This window comes from Ostrinia furnacalis, unplaced genomic scaffold (genome assembly GCF_004193835.3).
Source record: "Ostrinia furnacalis isolate ACB-3 unplaced genomic scaffold, ASM419383v2 OfSCF7415, whole genome shotgun sequence".
Classification (NCBI taxonomy): domain Eukaryota; kingdom Metazoa; phylum Arthropoda; class Insecta; order Lepidoptera; family Crambidae; genus Ostrinia; species Ostrinia furnacalis.
The window spans coordinates 199,211-214,465 of record NW_021137654.1 but is presented as its reverse complement, the minus strand read 5'-3'; the positions used below and the strand labels follow the sequence as shown (position 1 = coordinate 214,465).

At 39.6% G+C, this 15,255-nt stretch overlaps 1 protein-coding gene across 4 annotated transcripts in view; it reads left to right on the top strand.

The window, feature by feature from the left end:
* The window catches only part of Skeletor (DM13 and DOMON_DOH domain-containing protein skeletor), an 87,728-nt gene that overhangs the window by 57,613 nt on the left and 14,860 nt on the right, over positions 1-15,255 (top strand). For 3 of the 4 annotated variants that reach the window (XM_028320605.1, XM_028320606.1, XM_028320604.1), the window contains exon 7: positions 15,016-15,115. The exons of the other annotated variant lie outside the window; for it this stretch is intronic. In XM_028320605.1, the coding sequence (XP_028176406.1) occupies positions 15,016-15,115 (100 nt within the window). The remainder of the gene's footprint in view (positions 1-15,015; positions 15,116-15,255) is intronic. 4 annotated transcript variants of the gene reach the window in all.

Genomic DNA, 15,255 nt, shown 5'->3' with positions numbered 1-15,255 from the left:
AAGATTGGACTTAAACCTTATTATTATTCTGTGCTTAAACTGCTTATTATTTTGAAATATTACGTAGCAACCAAAATCCGAGGTAGTATTTGTGTTCAAATACTGTGTATCTTGGATCAAATCTGTAGATCCGATGGTTGAAAGCTTGTCAACAGTTTTCACTATGCGTATTGGAAGCGTTGCACCGCTCCTGCCCAACCCAGGGGCAATGAAGCTCGTCCGGGCCAGTGCACGCCGCGATGTTCGTTGACATGTTACATTTGAAACGATTCCAATTGCTGGGAAATGCACCCGGGGCGGCGTGACGCTCGCGAACGATATTGAGAATGCTGCCGGTAATGTGCAGGGGCAAACAGCCATCACATCCTGTGGCAGCAAAGTTTGGCTGGCTCTAAATTTTCAAAAAATTTCCACACTTGAGAAAAAAATCTTTAAATTTTTGCACATTATGATTCCAATATATGGTATGGATAGACACGCTCTGGTTTTGTGGAATTTGTGGATCAATTACGCAATTTATGTTTGATCAAGAGTTATAGTCATTCAGTGATAGCGTTTAAGAGTCATAAATAGCAATAGAATCTATTCGTTTTAAAGCTTTAGGAGATTGCTGCATAATTTCATTTCAACTTGATCATAATTTGCTTGCTAACCATAATGTCAGGTGAGTTTCCATGAAATATGACTAACTAGACAGCGGGGTTCAAGCGTGACGCGAATACCGAATTATTATTTAAATGCGAGTTCAAAATATGATTTGGCCGTTTTCAGCAGGCTGTTTTTGTATTGCAAACGGGACCAGTTGGCCGCGCGCCAAAACTCGAATAGGGTCAAATATGCGAAAGCGCCGCCATGATAAATATGACGTTTACTCTAACGATATATTCGAACAATGGGCCTGTTACTGAAGTGCCAGTTTAATATTATGTAAAATATGTATTTTCTGTAATTATTATGATTAGCTAATTATATTGTACACTTTGAAATAAGTAATACAAATACTGCAGAGTTTGTTGCCCTCGTGTCTTCTTGTTATGAAAGTCACTCTCAAAGCTCTAAGTGTATTGAATAGAAACTGTAACAGATATAATGGCTATTAACATCTTTTTTAGTTAAGAGGTGTTAATATTCGTGTAATATGATTTGAAGATAAAGTATTCACCAATACCTACTCTGTTTCCTTAGAGAATGTTAGTTTGGAAAGAGGTGTCTTACTGTAGTCTCAATTATCTTATCAAAATTGTCTTCCTAAAAGAAAGTTAGCTCGAAAGAAGGTGTCCTACCTAGTCTCAAACTGCTTTACAAGTCTCTGTTTCCTAAAAGAATGCTAGATCGCAAGGTGTCTTACTGTAGTCTCAACCATCTTCACAAGACTCCTGTTCACCCATCCCGAATCGCCCCTCCCAATCCTGAGTTCGCTGAGCGACAGTTTCCTGTTGCAGAGCCGTAACGATGCGCTGGCAGCGCAGGCCGCGCCCGCCGCGCCGCGCGTGCGCCAGAAAATCGCCAAAGTAGACGCCACCACGTACCGCCCCGCCCTAGCCCTGGCCGCGGGGCCGCGCGCCGCGCCCGACCAGCGGCCGCCCACCCACGAGCACCTGCACCGCCGCGCCTACACCCACACCCCCTCTCAGCACCAGACCATCCAAATACAACCCTCGCATGAGCTCCACTACGACCGCAACCTGTACAAAGACCAGCAACAAAACCAACAGGACTACTACCAGCAGTACCGGGAACAGCAGAAGCAGAATCAAAACGCGAAGACGCAAGACCTGCACCAGCACCAGCAGGAACAAAGCGACAACCAGCAGCACAGTCAGGACTTGTACCGACTGAACCAGGAGCAACAGGACCAGAGCCAATATGATCATCAAGACGGCTTATACAGGCGGTATCAAGAAGAGAAAGAAAAGCAGAATCAGGAGGCCCAGAAGCTGTATCACCTGCAAAGGCAGCAAGATCAGTACCAGTCCCTGCAAAGACCGCAAGTTCAGTACCAAAACGATCAAAAGCAGCAGCAAAATGTTTATCATGAACCGGCTCAGCAGCCGAGCATTCAGTATCAAAACGAGGACAGACGCCAGCAGCAAGGTTTCCAAGATCAGAGGTATCAGAATCAGTATCCCGAGGACGAGCGGGCTCAATATGAGAGGCAGCTTTATGAGCGTCAGCTGTACGAGCAGCAAAGGCTTGCGTACGAGCGGGGCTTGCTCAGCCAGCGGCGACAAGAGGCAGAGGAGCCTTACAGATACCGGCTGCTGCCGTACTCGTACGAGGGGGGCCGCTGACCTTGACCTAGTTCGCGGGTCGGAGGTGAGAGGCGCCCGGTTGTGCAACGATGCGAGTGCATGCGGCTCATCCCGTCTCATTCATGTTTCGCAATCCGATTTGTAAAGATGTGGTTTAAGATCCATTTCATTTGAGACACCTCGATCATACCTCCAATCACTATTGGTTGTTGTGGTTCAAATTAGGAAACATCACTAGCTTGAAATATTCTAGGTCATATTTGTACCCATTTAATAGCCCAGCTAATGACAATTTATTTCGTCGGTCGTTCAATTTCCTTTAAGAAACGGTTCCCAATGCCCATAAAAGCTTAGTGAAAGTTCCACTATACTAAAAAGATTTTCATTGATGGAAAACCACAATGTGACCTCGTGATCGACAAATTAGACAAAAAGCAAGCAATTTACATTCATCTTGATCATTTCCGCGCTTAATTCACGGTCGATCAATCGATTAAATAATTAGAGCAATATCAATAGTCGGTCACGATCCACAAATATTATTCTAGTGACCTATGGCATATCAAAATAGATCACAATATTTGCTGCAGACCTATTTTTGTTGACACCATAATTATAGTCCATAAAAAGTTTTGCTTTACCATTAAGGCACTTATTGTGCAACTTTTAAAAAGCTTGCCTGAATTTTACTTTTATAAAGACTCATAAAGAGTAATCTAACAAAAGTCATTAAACAAACATAGCAATAAAACGTATTTCAGATTCAAATTATAATCGGGCATTGTCCTTTACAGCCGAGTTATCATCGACGGAACAATTCGCTCGTAAAGTTGTGTTGTGCCACAGAATAACAGGCAGAAGGTTCGTCTTCGCGTGTAGGCAGAAAGTGATTATGCTATTCATTCGTTAAAAAGCAAAAGTAAAGTAGTTCGTTCAGTGCAAAGAAGCCATTCAAGTTTAGACGTATTGGGCTTTTTGCATCTAGCGGTTTCTGACCACCCTCTATGTTTTCAATCCACGAGGTGGAACAATGCTTCTCCAAGTATGTAATCGCCACTAAATGTGCCTTTTGTTAAACTTCATAGGTGTCTGAAAGAAAGAACCCATGAAATAAAATCATAAAACAGTTCAACCTAAATTGACATGATTCAAGCCTGAAAATCTATTTTTTAACCTAACCATGAGCTATGAAATACTTTTTTGCCTCCATCATGCCCTTAGGAATTGTTACGTCAAAATAGGCAATTTACAGGAAAGCAAGTAGGCCTTCTGCACCTCTAAACTATGCTCGTACAGTCGTGTACGAGTGTCCCGTCGCGAACACAAACATCCCGGATGATTTAGTGGCGAAGTTAAGGGTCGAAGCGGTTGGATTATCTAATTAACGGCGTACACTCAGCCTAATAAATTGATCACTCTTTAAACATCTGTGCACAGACCTAATATTGTTACAATCTGTGAGGGTATACACACACATATTTATCTGGTTTACAGAGAAGTATTCTGAACTACGAATTCTTTGAGAGAACTTTAATTATCTGTGGTTGTACACCGATTCGGGTCGTCTATTCATTGAGCAGGTGGTCGTTAATTCACATAACGTAACTCCCATTTTCACGTTTAGTCAAAAACTTTTATTTTCTCTAATGGTCATCAGTTGGTCCTGTGGTCACTTAGCGTACTGGCGCACGCTGTAACATTAAAAGCTAGACAATTTATGCTAAAAACCACTGCAGATGCCAATGTTTGACCGTTTTATGAATCTGAGTGACCTTTTTACGAATCTGAGTGTACCCAAATGTGAAGTTATCGCCAGCTAGATTTACATAAATGTACGTTCGGGAGCCTAATTCGTTTGGCTTACACTGTTTGCGGACAAGTGCGCTGTTATTTTACGTTATTACTCTTTTGTCCCTTCGCATTATTTCAATTTTGGCGCGCATAGTGAGGACTGTTGGTCTTTTGTTGAATAGCAACATTATTAGAATAGTCTAGTCAGTCAGCTTTGCTTTTATAAAAGTTAAAAATATATTTGATGAAGCAACCAAAATGAGGCTGCCTTACTAAATATTAACATGAAAATAAAAACCCCACCAGCTAAGTTTAATTTCTGATTTGATGAGTGCTACTGACAACGCCACTCTTGTGGCGGAGTTTTGGGCTGACACTGTGTAGGTTTGTTGTCGACACGAAAAGAAGAAGAATTCTGTTCAATCCAAGCTGATTCTCCAAACCAGTCCTAGTTACACAAAAACACTTTTTAATAGCAATGAGTCTGCATGATGATACACATTACTCATCAGTTTGCCCACATTAAGCATTGCTTAACTTTTCAATTCCAATCCTTTCAACGCACCTCGATACGAAATTAGCTAATATCAATTTTGCAAGCTGATCCGCAGTTAAATCATCGTGATGATGCCAATTACCGGCGATGAGGTCGAACGCGCCGGTATTTACTATCGAGTATCACCGATGCAAACATAGTGTTAAAGCTGCGGAGAGCTTTCCGGCAAAGCTCGATAAGGACAGCCAGTTTTGATTTCGCAAGTTTTAAACTTATGTATTTTAGGTGCTCGGAAAATATGGTTATACTCGTACTCAATGAATAGGTGTTTAACAGTGAACTTTTAGAAGTTGATTATAAAATTTAAATTATTTCAGGATAATGCAGGGGGCTTTCTTTATTACCAAGACCAATTAATTTTGTTTATCATTATGCGTAGTATTTATAAGATTTAGCGATCTTTGGGCGCTCTAATACTACTGTCTTTAAAATTATTTGTTTTACCTATCTATGGTAAGTAAGTGATATTTATGAGGTGTCCAAATGAAATGGCGCGTCTTTACTTGTCGGACTGTGCCTTTGTAGTCCATGGCCAATCGCCGAGCCTGAGCCAGTAACATTAGTTTTAGGCGCTGGTAACTGCAAGTGCCAGTTTTAACTAATTTATTAGTTATAAGTTAGCTATCTCTCTCTACTGCTAAGCGTGTGAGTGTGATAGGGCGTCGATTCAACTGATAAACTTTCCGAAACTTTTACTGCTGGCTTTGGGCTGTGCCTCACTGGGATCCTATTGTAGTGATATAAATATTAAGAAAGATAAGGCTTATCCGGTAAAAATACAAAACATCTAATGAGATGTCATGTATTTTTGTTAAACTACGCGCTTCTCATTTATGCAGATGAAGAATTTTCTCTCTCTGGTGTTTTACGTTAGCTAGGTCAGTATTCCTTTGTGAATTTACATAATGTAATTAAAATCTAATTTGAAACCGTATTTTCACCGACATAAAATTTTAAAGTTTTTCATTATTATTCTAGCCATCCTAGTGAGGATCTTCTAGCTATCCTAGTGAGGTATAGCTGCTTAAAATTGTGATAAAATACCCAGTACAAAGTTACTAGCTGTGATATAGTACAATAATAAAGATAAAAGATTTTTGTACATCGAAATTGTACTGTTCCGTTGGTCGAAGTCCGGTGATGAATCTCGAAAGATTGTGATTATTATAAATATTTTTATTTTTACATTTTATTAATAAAGATATCTTTTTATTTTGTAAGCAGCATAATACTCAGAAAAATAATAAAGCATGTTTTATAAGTCGTCTTTTATTATCTACAGATTCCTATTTTGCAGACTATAAAGTTTATTGTTGTAAACAACTCAACACAGCACTGACATGATAGATCGTAATTCTGTTTGCAGGCAACTCTTCTGTTTTAACATCTACCTAAGTACAAATTTTAATAAGTTTCATTGAACTTTTCCATGTTTTTCCAATAAAATGTTGCAGTTTTTAATAAAGTAAAGTGTGAGCCAAAAGGGCTCTGCCACTGGAATCAACAACGCATTGACACCGCCGAAGTCAATTATTGAAAAAGCGCGGGATCAATAACCAATTAAAACTACTAACTAGCGCCATTGAACCGCGCGAGCATGCACAAGCCGGCTGCATCGGAAATTGAATTGTCCATATTCATCTCAAAGGCTTTGTACAAGATTGAGGTTATATGTTGAAGCTCAAGCAAGCCTGTGATTGACTGAATCATAGACTGAAACCTACTCGTGAATCATATTTACCTTCTGTGTCATTTCTTAAGATTACACTTAAGACTCGTATTTGAAGTCCAATTTACAAAATCCCAATCAAATCAAAATAGGTACAATCCCTCTCCGTGTGACGTCCACCCGTGGACCGACGACGGTAAAGGTAGCAGGAAGGCGCTGGTCGATGTGGAAGTCATTGGGGGAGGCCTATGTGGAAGTCATTGTTCAGCAGTGGACGTCCTGTGACTGAAATGACGATGATGATGATGAAAATCCCTCTACCAACCCATGGTTTTACCTGCCTCTGTGCCTCACGGCGTACGAACCGAATCTCGGTAGAGCGCATAGCTAGTGCCTAAGGCTCTTCCCTTTGCGCTATACTTCGCTCTCTACTTTTCTTGGTAGCTTTATTTTGGTAGCAGTTAGTATAAGTAAACCTTTAAAGTATAATATGTTTTATTGCGCTCACGGGTCCAGTTGCTAGGCGAGGTCGCAGGGACCGTAACGCGCGATTACTCCTCGCCGCGTCATCGCCCTCCCATACAAATGTACTAGAAAATTTCACCCTGTAATGTACAGAGTGTGGCAGACACGTTTCCATACCTAGTTGTCCAAAAAATATTCGGGTAGAGAGACGACTTCACGGTTATTCTTACAAAGGAGTAAGGACGTAGCTAATGAGAAAATTATTGGGAGTTTTAGAAAATTCCTTTCAACTAGTTCAATAGATGACTGGTTTGAGGACTCTATTCATGAAAATAAAGGCCGCTAAAGGCTAAAATCATGAGAACTTTTTTGTAAGGATATAATTTTTAATTACGAGAACCTTCCTTTTCCTTTTCAACCGACTTCAAAAAAAAAAGGAGGAGGTTCTCAATTCGACCCGTATGTTTTTTTTTTCTATGTTTGTTACGCGATAACTCCGCCAATTATGAACCGATTTGAACAAATCTTTTTTCGGCGTATAGGTAACTAGCTTTCCGCCCGCGGCTTCGCCCGCGTGGAATTTTGTCTGTCACAGAAAAACTTTATCGCGCGCGTCCCTGTTTCAAAAACCGGGATAAAAACTATCCTATGTTCTTTCCCGGGACTCAAACTATCTCTATGCCAAATTTCATCAAAATCGGTTGCGAGGTTTAAGCGGGAAAGCGTAACAGACAGACAGACAGACAGACAGACAGAGTTACTTTCGCATTTATAATATTAGTTGGGATACCGCAAGGGTGGTCCCATTTNTTAAAAAAGTTAATAACTTCTAAGTACAAACTTTAATAAACATTCGTTGAACTTTTCCATGTTTTTCCAATTAAATGTTGTTTTTAATAAAGTGTGAGCCAAAAGGGCTCTGCCACTGAAATCAACAACGCATTGACATCGCTGAAATCAATTATTGAAAAAGCGCGGGATCAATAACCAATTAAAACTACTAACTAGCGCCATTGAACCGCGCGAGCATGCACAAGCCGGCTGCATCGGAAATTGAACTGTCCATATTCATCTCAAAGGCTTTGTACAAGATTGAGGTTATATGTTAAAGCTCAAGCAAGACTGTGATTGGCTGAATTACAACGATTAGAATAATCACAGACTGAAACCTATTCGTGAGAAATCATATTTACCTTCTGTGGCATTTCTTAAGATTACACTTAAGACTCGTATTTGAAGTCTAATTCAAATACGAGTCTTAAAAGTACAATCCCTCTCCGTGTGACGTCCACCCGTGGACCGACGACCTTGTAAAGGTAGCAGGAAGGCGCTGGTCGATGTGGAAGTTATTGGGGGAGGCCTATGTGGAAGTCATTGTTCAGCAGTGGACGTCCTGTGGCTGAAATGACGATGATGATGATAAAAATCCCTCTACCAACCCATGGTTTTACCTGCCACAGTGCGTCACGGCGTACGACAAACCGAATTTCGGTAGAGCGCATAGCTACTGCTCAAGGCTCTTTTCCCTTTGCGCTATACTTCGCTCTCTACTTTTCTCTTATCCATGATTTTGGTAGCAGTTAGTATACGTAAACCTTTGAAGTATAATATGTTTTATTGCGCTCACGGGTCCAGTTGGCGGGCAAGGTCGCGGGGACCGTAACGCGCGATTACTCCTCGCCGCGTCATCGCACTCCCATACAAATGTACTAGAAAATTACACCCGGTAATGTACAGAGTGTGACACATTTACTATTAAATCTAGTTGTCCAAAAAATATTCGGGTAGACAGAGGACTTCACGGTTATTCTTCCAAAGGAGTAAAGACGTAACTTATGAGAAAATTATTGGGAGTTTTAGAAAATTCCTTTCAACTAGTTCAATAGATGACTGGTTTGAGGACTCTATAAATAAAGGCCGCTAAAGGCTGAAATCATGAGAACTTTTTTGTAAGGATATAATTTTGAATTACGAGAACCTTCCTTTTCCTTTTAGTATGTGTATAGTCAGGAAATAATATACTTTGAGAACTTTTAATTTCTATTCTATTTGTCATAACATATTCTATTTGTTATTCTGTGCACACATGTTTAGAGTTGCGGTTTAGATTAATCTATGGAATATTATCTGTGCCTGAATATGACTGTAACTTGTTTTGTGAGCCTTAAATAAATAAATAAATAAATAAATAACTTTAATACTGCTCGTTTTAGCGAAAAAACGTAAATACTATTAATGGAACATGCTGTATCATAGGACTGTTTTAGAAAGTCCCCGGATTCCTAGCGGAGTCCGGGCGATTATCCTTCTTGGCGAACGATTGCGTTTGTTTTGAGGCGCGGAATGTGGAATGTGACGTTTGGAGCCATGGATTTATGGAATGTGACGAAAAATATTCGGGAATTTGGGCATCATAGTTTTCTTCATAAATCCTCTCGTCTCTTAATCTCAGTTTTTCATTATATTTTTTATAACTTCTTCCAAACAATTTAGTCATTAATTATGGTTTGATTTCCAGTGAGTTAATTAGCCTCTTAAAAATTAGCTGGGGTCTACAGTACTGTTAAAAAGTTTTCTTGTTTCAACCTATACGTAACTCCATAATTTAAACTACCATACTTTACTTATCTATTTAAAACAAAAATATGTAAATACATAGTTACTAANTAAAAACACACTATAAAAAAAAATACATATCTATTTGTTTGTAACCAAATTCTATTATTAAAATTCTAAGGCTGAGTTGCACCATCTTACTTTAACTTTAACAAACTCCATACAAAAAGCACCGGTTACCGTTATAGCTACGGTCAAAGTTAGGTGGTGCAACTCAGCTTATAACTAAGAAAGATTGAAGAAAAAGAAACATTTCGTTTCAAACCCTAACCGTATGACAATAAAGTGCACAATGGTATTTCGTATTGCAACCTAAGCCCTGATTGTCTCTTATTGGTCGTAGTAAAAATATAGTAAAATGCGTAACCAATTAGAGACGGGGTGAGCACGTGACCGGAGCGATGCGCTTACGCTAAAATTTCTACAAAGTGGTCAGGCGGAAGAGTCCCCGATAGTACCATACTTTACTTATCTATTTAAAACAAAAAGATGTAAATACATAGTTACTAACTTACTCAATTAAAGTTTAGATATGATCAACTTTAAACTTTAGACCATCTTTAGACATCTAAATTGACAGAGTTTTTCAACGTCAGCGCGGCAGTGAGGCAGTGTGGCTCGGACACTAGAAGAAATAACTAGGTGACCAAGTTCACTACTGCGCTGAATGGCGGGCAGGGCTGGCTACTTGAAGGGAGAATGTAGAGCTTTTGCAAAACATTCTAATTATTTTATGTAGGAAATCCTTGGGGGAGGCCTTTGTCCAGCTGTGGACGTCATTTGACTGAAACAAACAACAAAACATGTAGGATACTTTCCGGGCACCCATTTTCACCTATTTCAGGGCACTTAAATGGCCCAAATATAGCTTGCTTGCGTGGTGAAGGCACCACTTCGGGACAACATACCTGATGATGCTGAGGAGAAGTGGTGGACTCAGTCAGGAAAAGTATACACAGTCGAATATCAACCACTATAAGCAATAAACATATTAGCTCTTCCGCTTCAGTACTTTCGTGCCTTTTAAATAAATTTTAATCTACTGTGTATATATATATATGTTACAGGAAATGTATGAAATCCGTCATTGTATACAATTCCTAGGATTTGTGTATAAGTCCTAAAATCACCCGGAAATGTGTGATGTAAATTATATTAGACACATTTCCTAGGAAATTTACACATTTCCTAAACAGCAATCGGAAATGTAATTAAGATTTCTTTTTTTTCTCCGAAACTTAAATGGCGCTACCGCCGCGGCCGCTGTTTATGTGTAAGGTCGCAATTCTAACCTAACCTAACCGAGACTTTGTTATCCACCTACAGGAGTACTAAAACCTTCATGTCAATAATAGTTTAACAAAAGAGATGTTAAAATTAGGGTTTTCCAATACTTCAGCGTAATATGCGTGATGCCGAAAGAAAGGTATGCCAATAGGCAAATTTTTTTTCAGCCAAAGTATAATAGTGCGAAAACAACTTTCAGGGTAAACAATAATAGTTGTGAGTTAAAAGTACCTATCGGTCAATGTGGTTTGTCTAAATGAAATTTTAGGCGTACTGAGGGGCACCCGATCACACGACCGCGCTTGTGCCGCTTAGTTTTATACATTTCCTAATACAATATTGGAATTCTATAAAATTCCTAGGAAAAGTATACATGTCCTAGGATATGTGCGTATTAAAAAATCTCTGAAGCAATATTTCATACATTTCCTAAATAGCTTTGGAATTGTATACATTTCCTAGGAATAGTATACAATTCCTAGAATTCATACATTTCCTGTAACATATATATAAATGAATTGATGTTCGTTAGTCTGATTAAAACTCGAGAACGGCTGGGCCGATTGAGCTGATTTGGGTTTTAAAATGTTTGTCGTAGTCCAGGGTAGGTCTAAACGGTGAGCAAATACGCACGCGATATTGTTTTTCTGTGACAGACAAAATTCCACGCGGGCGAAGCCGCGGGCGGAAAGCTAGTTTTAAATATTTATGTAACGTAGCATCATTGCAATAGAACGAACGACGAATGCTTTCAGTTTTTCATACTCAATAGATAATTTAATTGCCGCAGAAAAAAACCACTTGTACCTAAGTACGACTCTCTTCACGAGTCAGTGGGGCACTGGGTACTGAAAACAATATTGAATTATACAATTAGGCCCGATTTAAGATTTGGCTCTCTGCCCACGACATGGGCTAAGAAGGAAGCTAAGATAAAAGTACTTCCATACAATGACTTACAGGCGTTTTATGATCAAAGTTAAATAAGCAGCAACCCTAAACTGAAAAGTTTTAACAACGCGGTGAGCGGCGACCTCCTGCGGTCTGTATCTACATATTTATTACTATCGTAAATCATTTTATATCATATAAACCCAATCTAGCTACAGGATGGGACCCTTATAAAAACGTGAAGCACATAGCTTTTGAAATTGAGCACTATCTACCTGTATGTAAACTGTAATAGCCCATAAAGGGGCTGACAATAGTTGCTAGGATTCTGGCGTAGTTTCAAGCTGGCATAGGGTCAAACTATATCCACCTGGGCTAAGATGTGCCGTGGTAAAATCTATAGATGACAAATGCAAGGGCTTATGGTATGGTCCATTTCAGTATGCCTAAGATGCGTGCTGCGATAAACTTTTATCGCGCCATTTTAATAGATTAAAATGGCGCGATAAAAGTTTATCACTAGCGGCCGCCCGCGACTTCGTACGCGTGGATCCCGTTTTACCCCCTTCATCTATCTTAAGCGGTTTAGATTTTTTCATACAAATGTTTTTTCCCGCTAACTCCCGTTCCCGTGGGAATTTTGCAATATCCTGTTGTAACTAAGCTTTACGTTTACTAAGGTACCTGCATGCCAAATTTCAAGCGTCTAACTTAAGCGGTTTAGATTTTTCATACAAAAGGATTTTCCCGCTAATTCCCGTTCCCGTGGGAATTCCTAAGTATACTATAACCTGCCCAGGAGTATGAAGAATAATTGTACCAAGTTTCGTTAAAATCCGTCAAGTAGTTTTTGTTTCTATAAGGAACATACAGACAGACAGACAGACAGACAGACGGACAGACAGACAGACAGACAAAAATTTTACTGATTGCATTTTTGGCATCAGTATCGATCACTAATCACCCCCTGATAGTTATTTTGAAAATATATTTCATGTACAGAATTGACCTCTCTACAGATTTATTATAAGTATAGATATTTATGTAACGCAGTATCATTACTATAGAACGAACAAAGAACGCTTTCAGTTTCTCATACTCTATAGATGATTTAATTTCTGCAGAAAAAAAAACTTGTTTGACTCTCTTCACGAGTCAGTGGGACACCAAGATTTTCCTCACTAGGAATTAATAATTATTTGTAATTAATAATTAATTATTATTTGTTTAATTCAAAATTGTTTTCACTAAAACAATATTGAATTAAACAATTAAGCCTGGCTTAAGAATTGGCACTCTGCCCACGAAATCGGCTAAGAAGGAAGCTAAAAGTACTTCCATACAATGACTTACAGGCGTTTTATGATCAAAGTTAAATAAGCAACCCTAAACTGAAAAGTTTTAACGACGCGGTGAGCGGCGACCTCCTGCGGTCTGTATCTACATATTTATTACTATCGTAAATCATTTTATATCATATAAACCCAATCTAGCTACAGGATGGGACCCTTATAAAAACGTGAACCACATAGCTTTTGAAATTTATCATTATCTACCTGCATGTAATCTGTAATAGCCCATAAAGGGGCTGACAATAGTTGCTAGGATTCTGACGTAGTTTCAAGCAGGCATAGGGTCAAACTATATCCAGCTGGGCTAATTTTTTTTATATCTTTTCTTTAAATATCTAAGTCTTCTTTAAATAGACTACGGACGCAGGTTGGCCGTAGTAAGGACAATCTGGTCAGGTGGGGATTCTTGGATGGCTTAAACATGGAGTGCAGGTGCGGTTTTTTGTTCCCCAGTCGATGAAGCACCTGATGTCATGCCCTGAGTGCCCAAGCAACTGCACTCAGGAGGATTTGATGAGTGCTACTGACAACGCCACTCTTGTGGCGGAGTTTTGAGGTGACACTGTGTAGGTTTGTTGTCGATATGAAAAGAAGAAGAAGATATGCGCCGTGATAAAATCTACAGACGACAAATGCAAGGGCTTATTGTAAAAAATCGATAAAATGGCGCGATAAAAGTTTATCGCAGCGCTCATCCTAGGCATACTGAAATGGATTTAATTTATTACTGAAAGTAATTCTCTAGTATCTTTTTGTAAAACTAGAAATAAAGTAAAGATAATCCCTTATTTCTTATTATTAGATCCGATTACCTACTTTAATGTCAGTTGTACGACCTACTGAAAAAGTAAACCCTACTGAAAGAGTGAGAGTCACTTTAATCCCACAACAAATCCTAAAAATAGAAAGAGCACAATAATGGCGTCCATTCAGTCGGGGAACAGCTCAGATGAATAGTGGGCAGGCGGCCGGAGTCGGCGGGCAACACTATCTCACTCAATTTGGAGGCTTAAAACTCGAGAGCGGCTCTTGAGGAATGGGTTCGGGATAGGACCACATCCGCTTCGAAGATATGCGAAGATTTTTGACGAATATCTATCTATTTATACTTTGACTGGAAATTTTAACATTAACAGACATCAATCAACTTTTATCGACAGTTTTAAAACGTATTAAAACAAAATTAGTCGGTTACGAGTATTAACACTAATAAAAATCTTCAATAATGTTAATCACTTAATAATAACTGCATCAATTCTTATTTGAAATCATTTTATTTTATCGCGACACAGCCAATCAACATCAACAGTAAACACAAAACGCGCTCGCAATGCACTGCAGTGCTAAAGGCAGAATCAGTTATTTTTGAGTAGGACTTCAAAGAGAAGTACTCAGTATAATCTGTAGTTTTCTAGCTTCGCTTGTAGTCGGCTTAGTCCTAAGGCCAGGCATTCAGCCGCTGCCCACGAGCGTCCACTCGCTCTTAGTCGCCGCATCCATCTTGCCTCCGCAACGTTTCTAAAGAACAGGGACAGATATTAAGAGGGCAGGAATTACTCCCGCCGTGATCTATGGGGGCTGAGGATTATACGCCGCACTGTTGGTTGGGGTACAGGATGCGTTGTTGTTGTTGTATTCTAACGAGACAAGATAGTGATCTTTTACATAATACAATGACGAGATGCCTATCAAGCTAAAACCAGTACGTAGTTGTAATGAGTACCTACAAAGACACATTAATACGGTTCATAGAACGTGGAGAATTGATCGCAGATGAAATGGGAAAAGGCACAAAGAAAACACACGTATTTAGTGCCTACCTACTGCTTTGACATTAATACCACATTAATACATAGCTTATTTCATGTAGGTACCTTACATAAGGATTTTTGTTTCAGTTGTATAGTCAGTCTCTGAAAATAGGTAAGTAGATAGGGCCGTGCTCCTGCAACGGAGAATAAATGACCTAATTATAAATGATGACAACATATTCCAACAATGCAGGGTTGGCACTTTAATCTGCTTTCGGTTCTCGGGAGATAGACGAGGGGTTCCCCGATTGTTAATATTAACACGAGGGGGCTGAAGGAATAACGTGCTTATGTGGTGGTTACTGACGCACCGTTTTGTTTGCAGTCGAAGCTGAACTGCGAGGTGCTGCACGACGAGCTGGCGTTCGAGGTGCGCTGGGCGGTGGCCGGCGACAGCATCGTGTTGCAGCTCGTCGCTAAACTCGGTAACGGGCCTTTTATACTAGCTTCTTTCTTTCTTATCACCATTTCAGCCGGTAGAAGTCCATTGATTGACGATGTAAGTCTAACTCAAGAAACACAGCCACATCCCTTTGGAACCAATAGCACCAGAAGCAGCACAGCT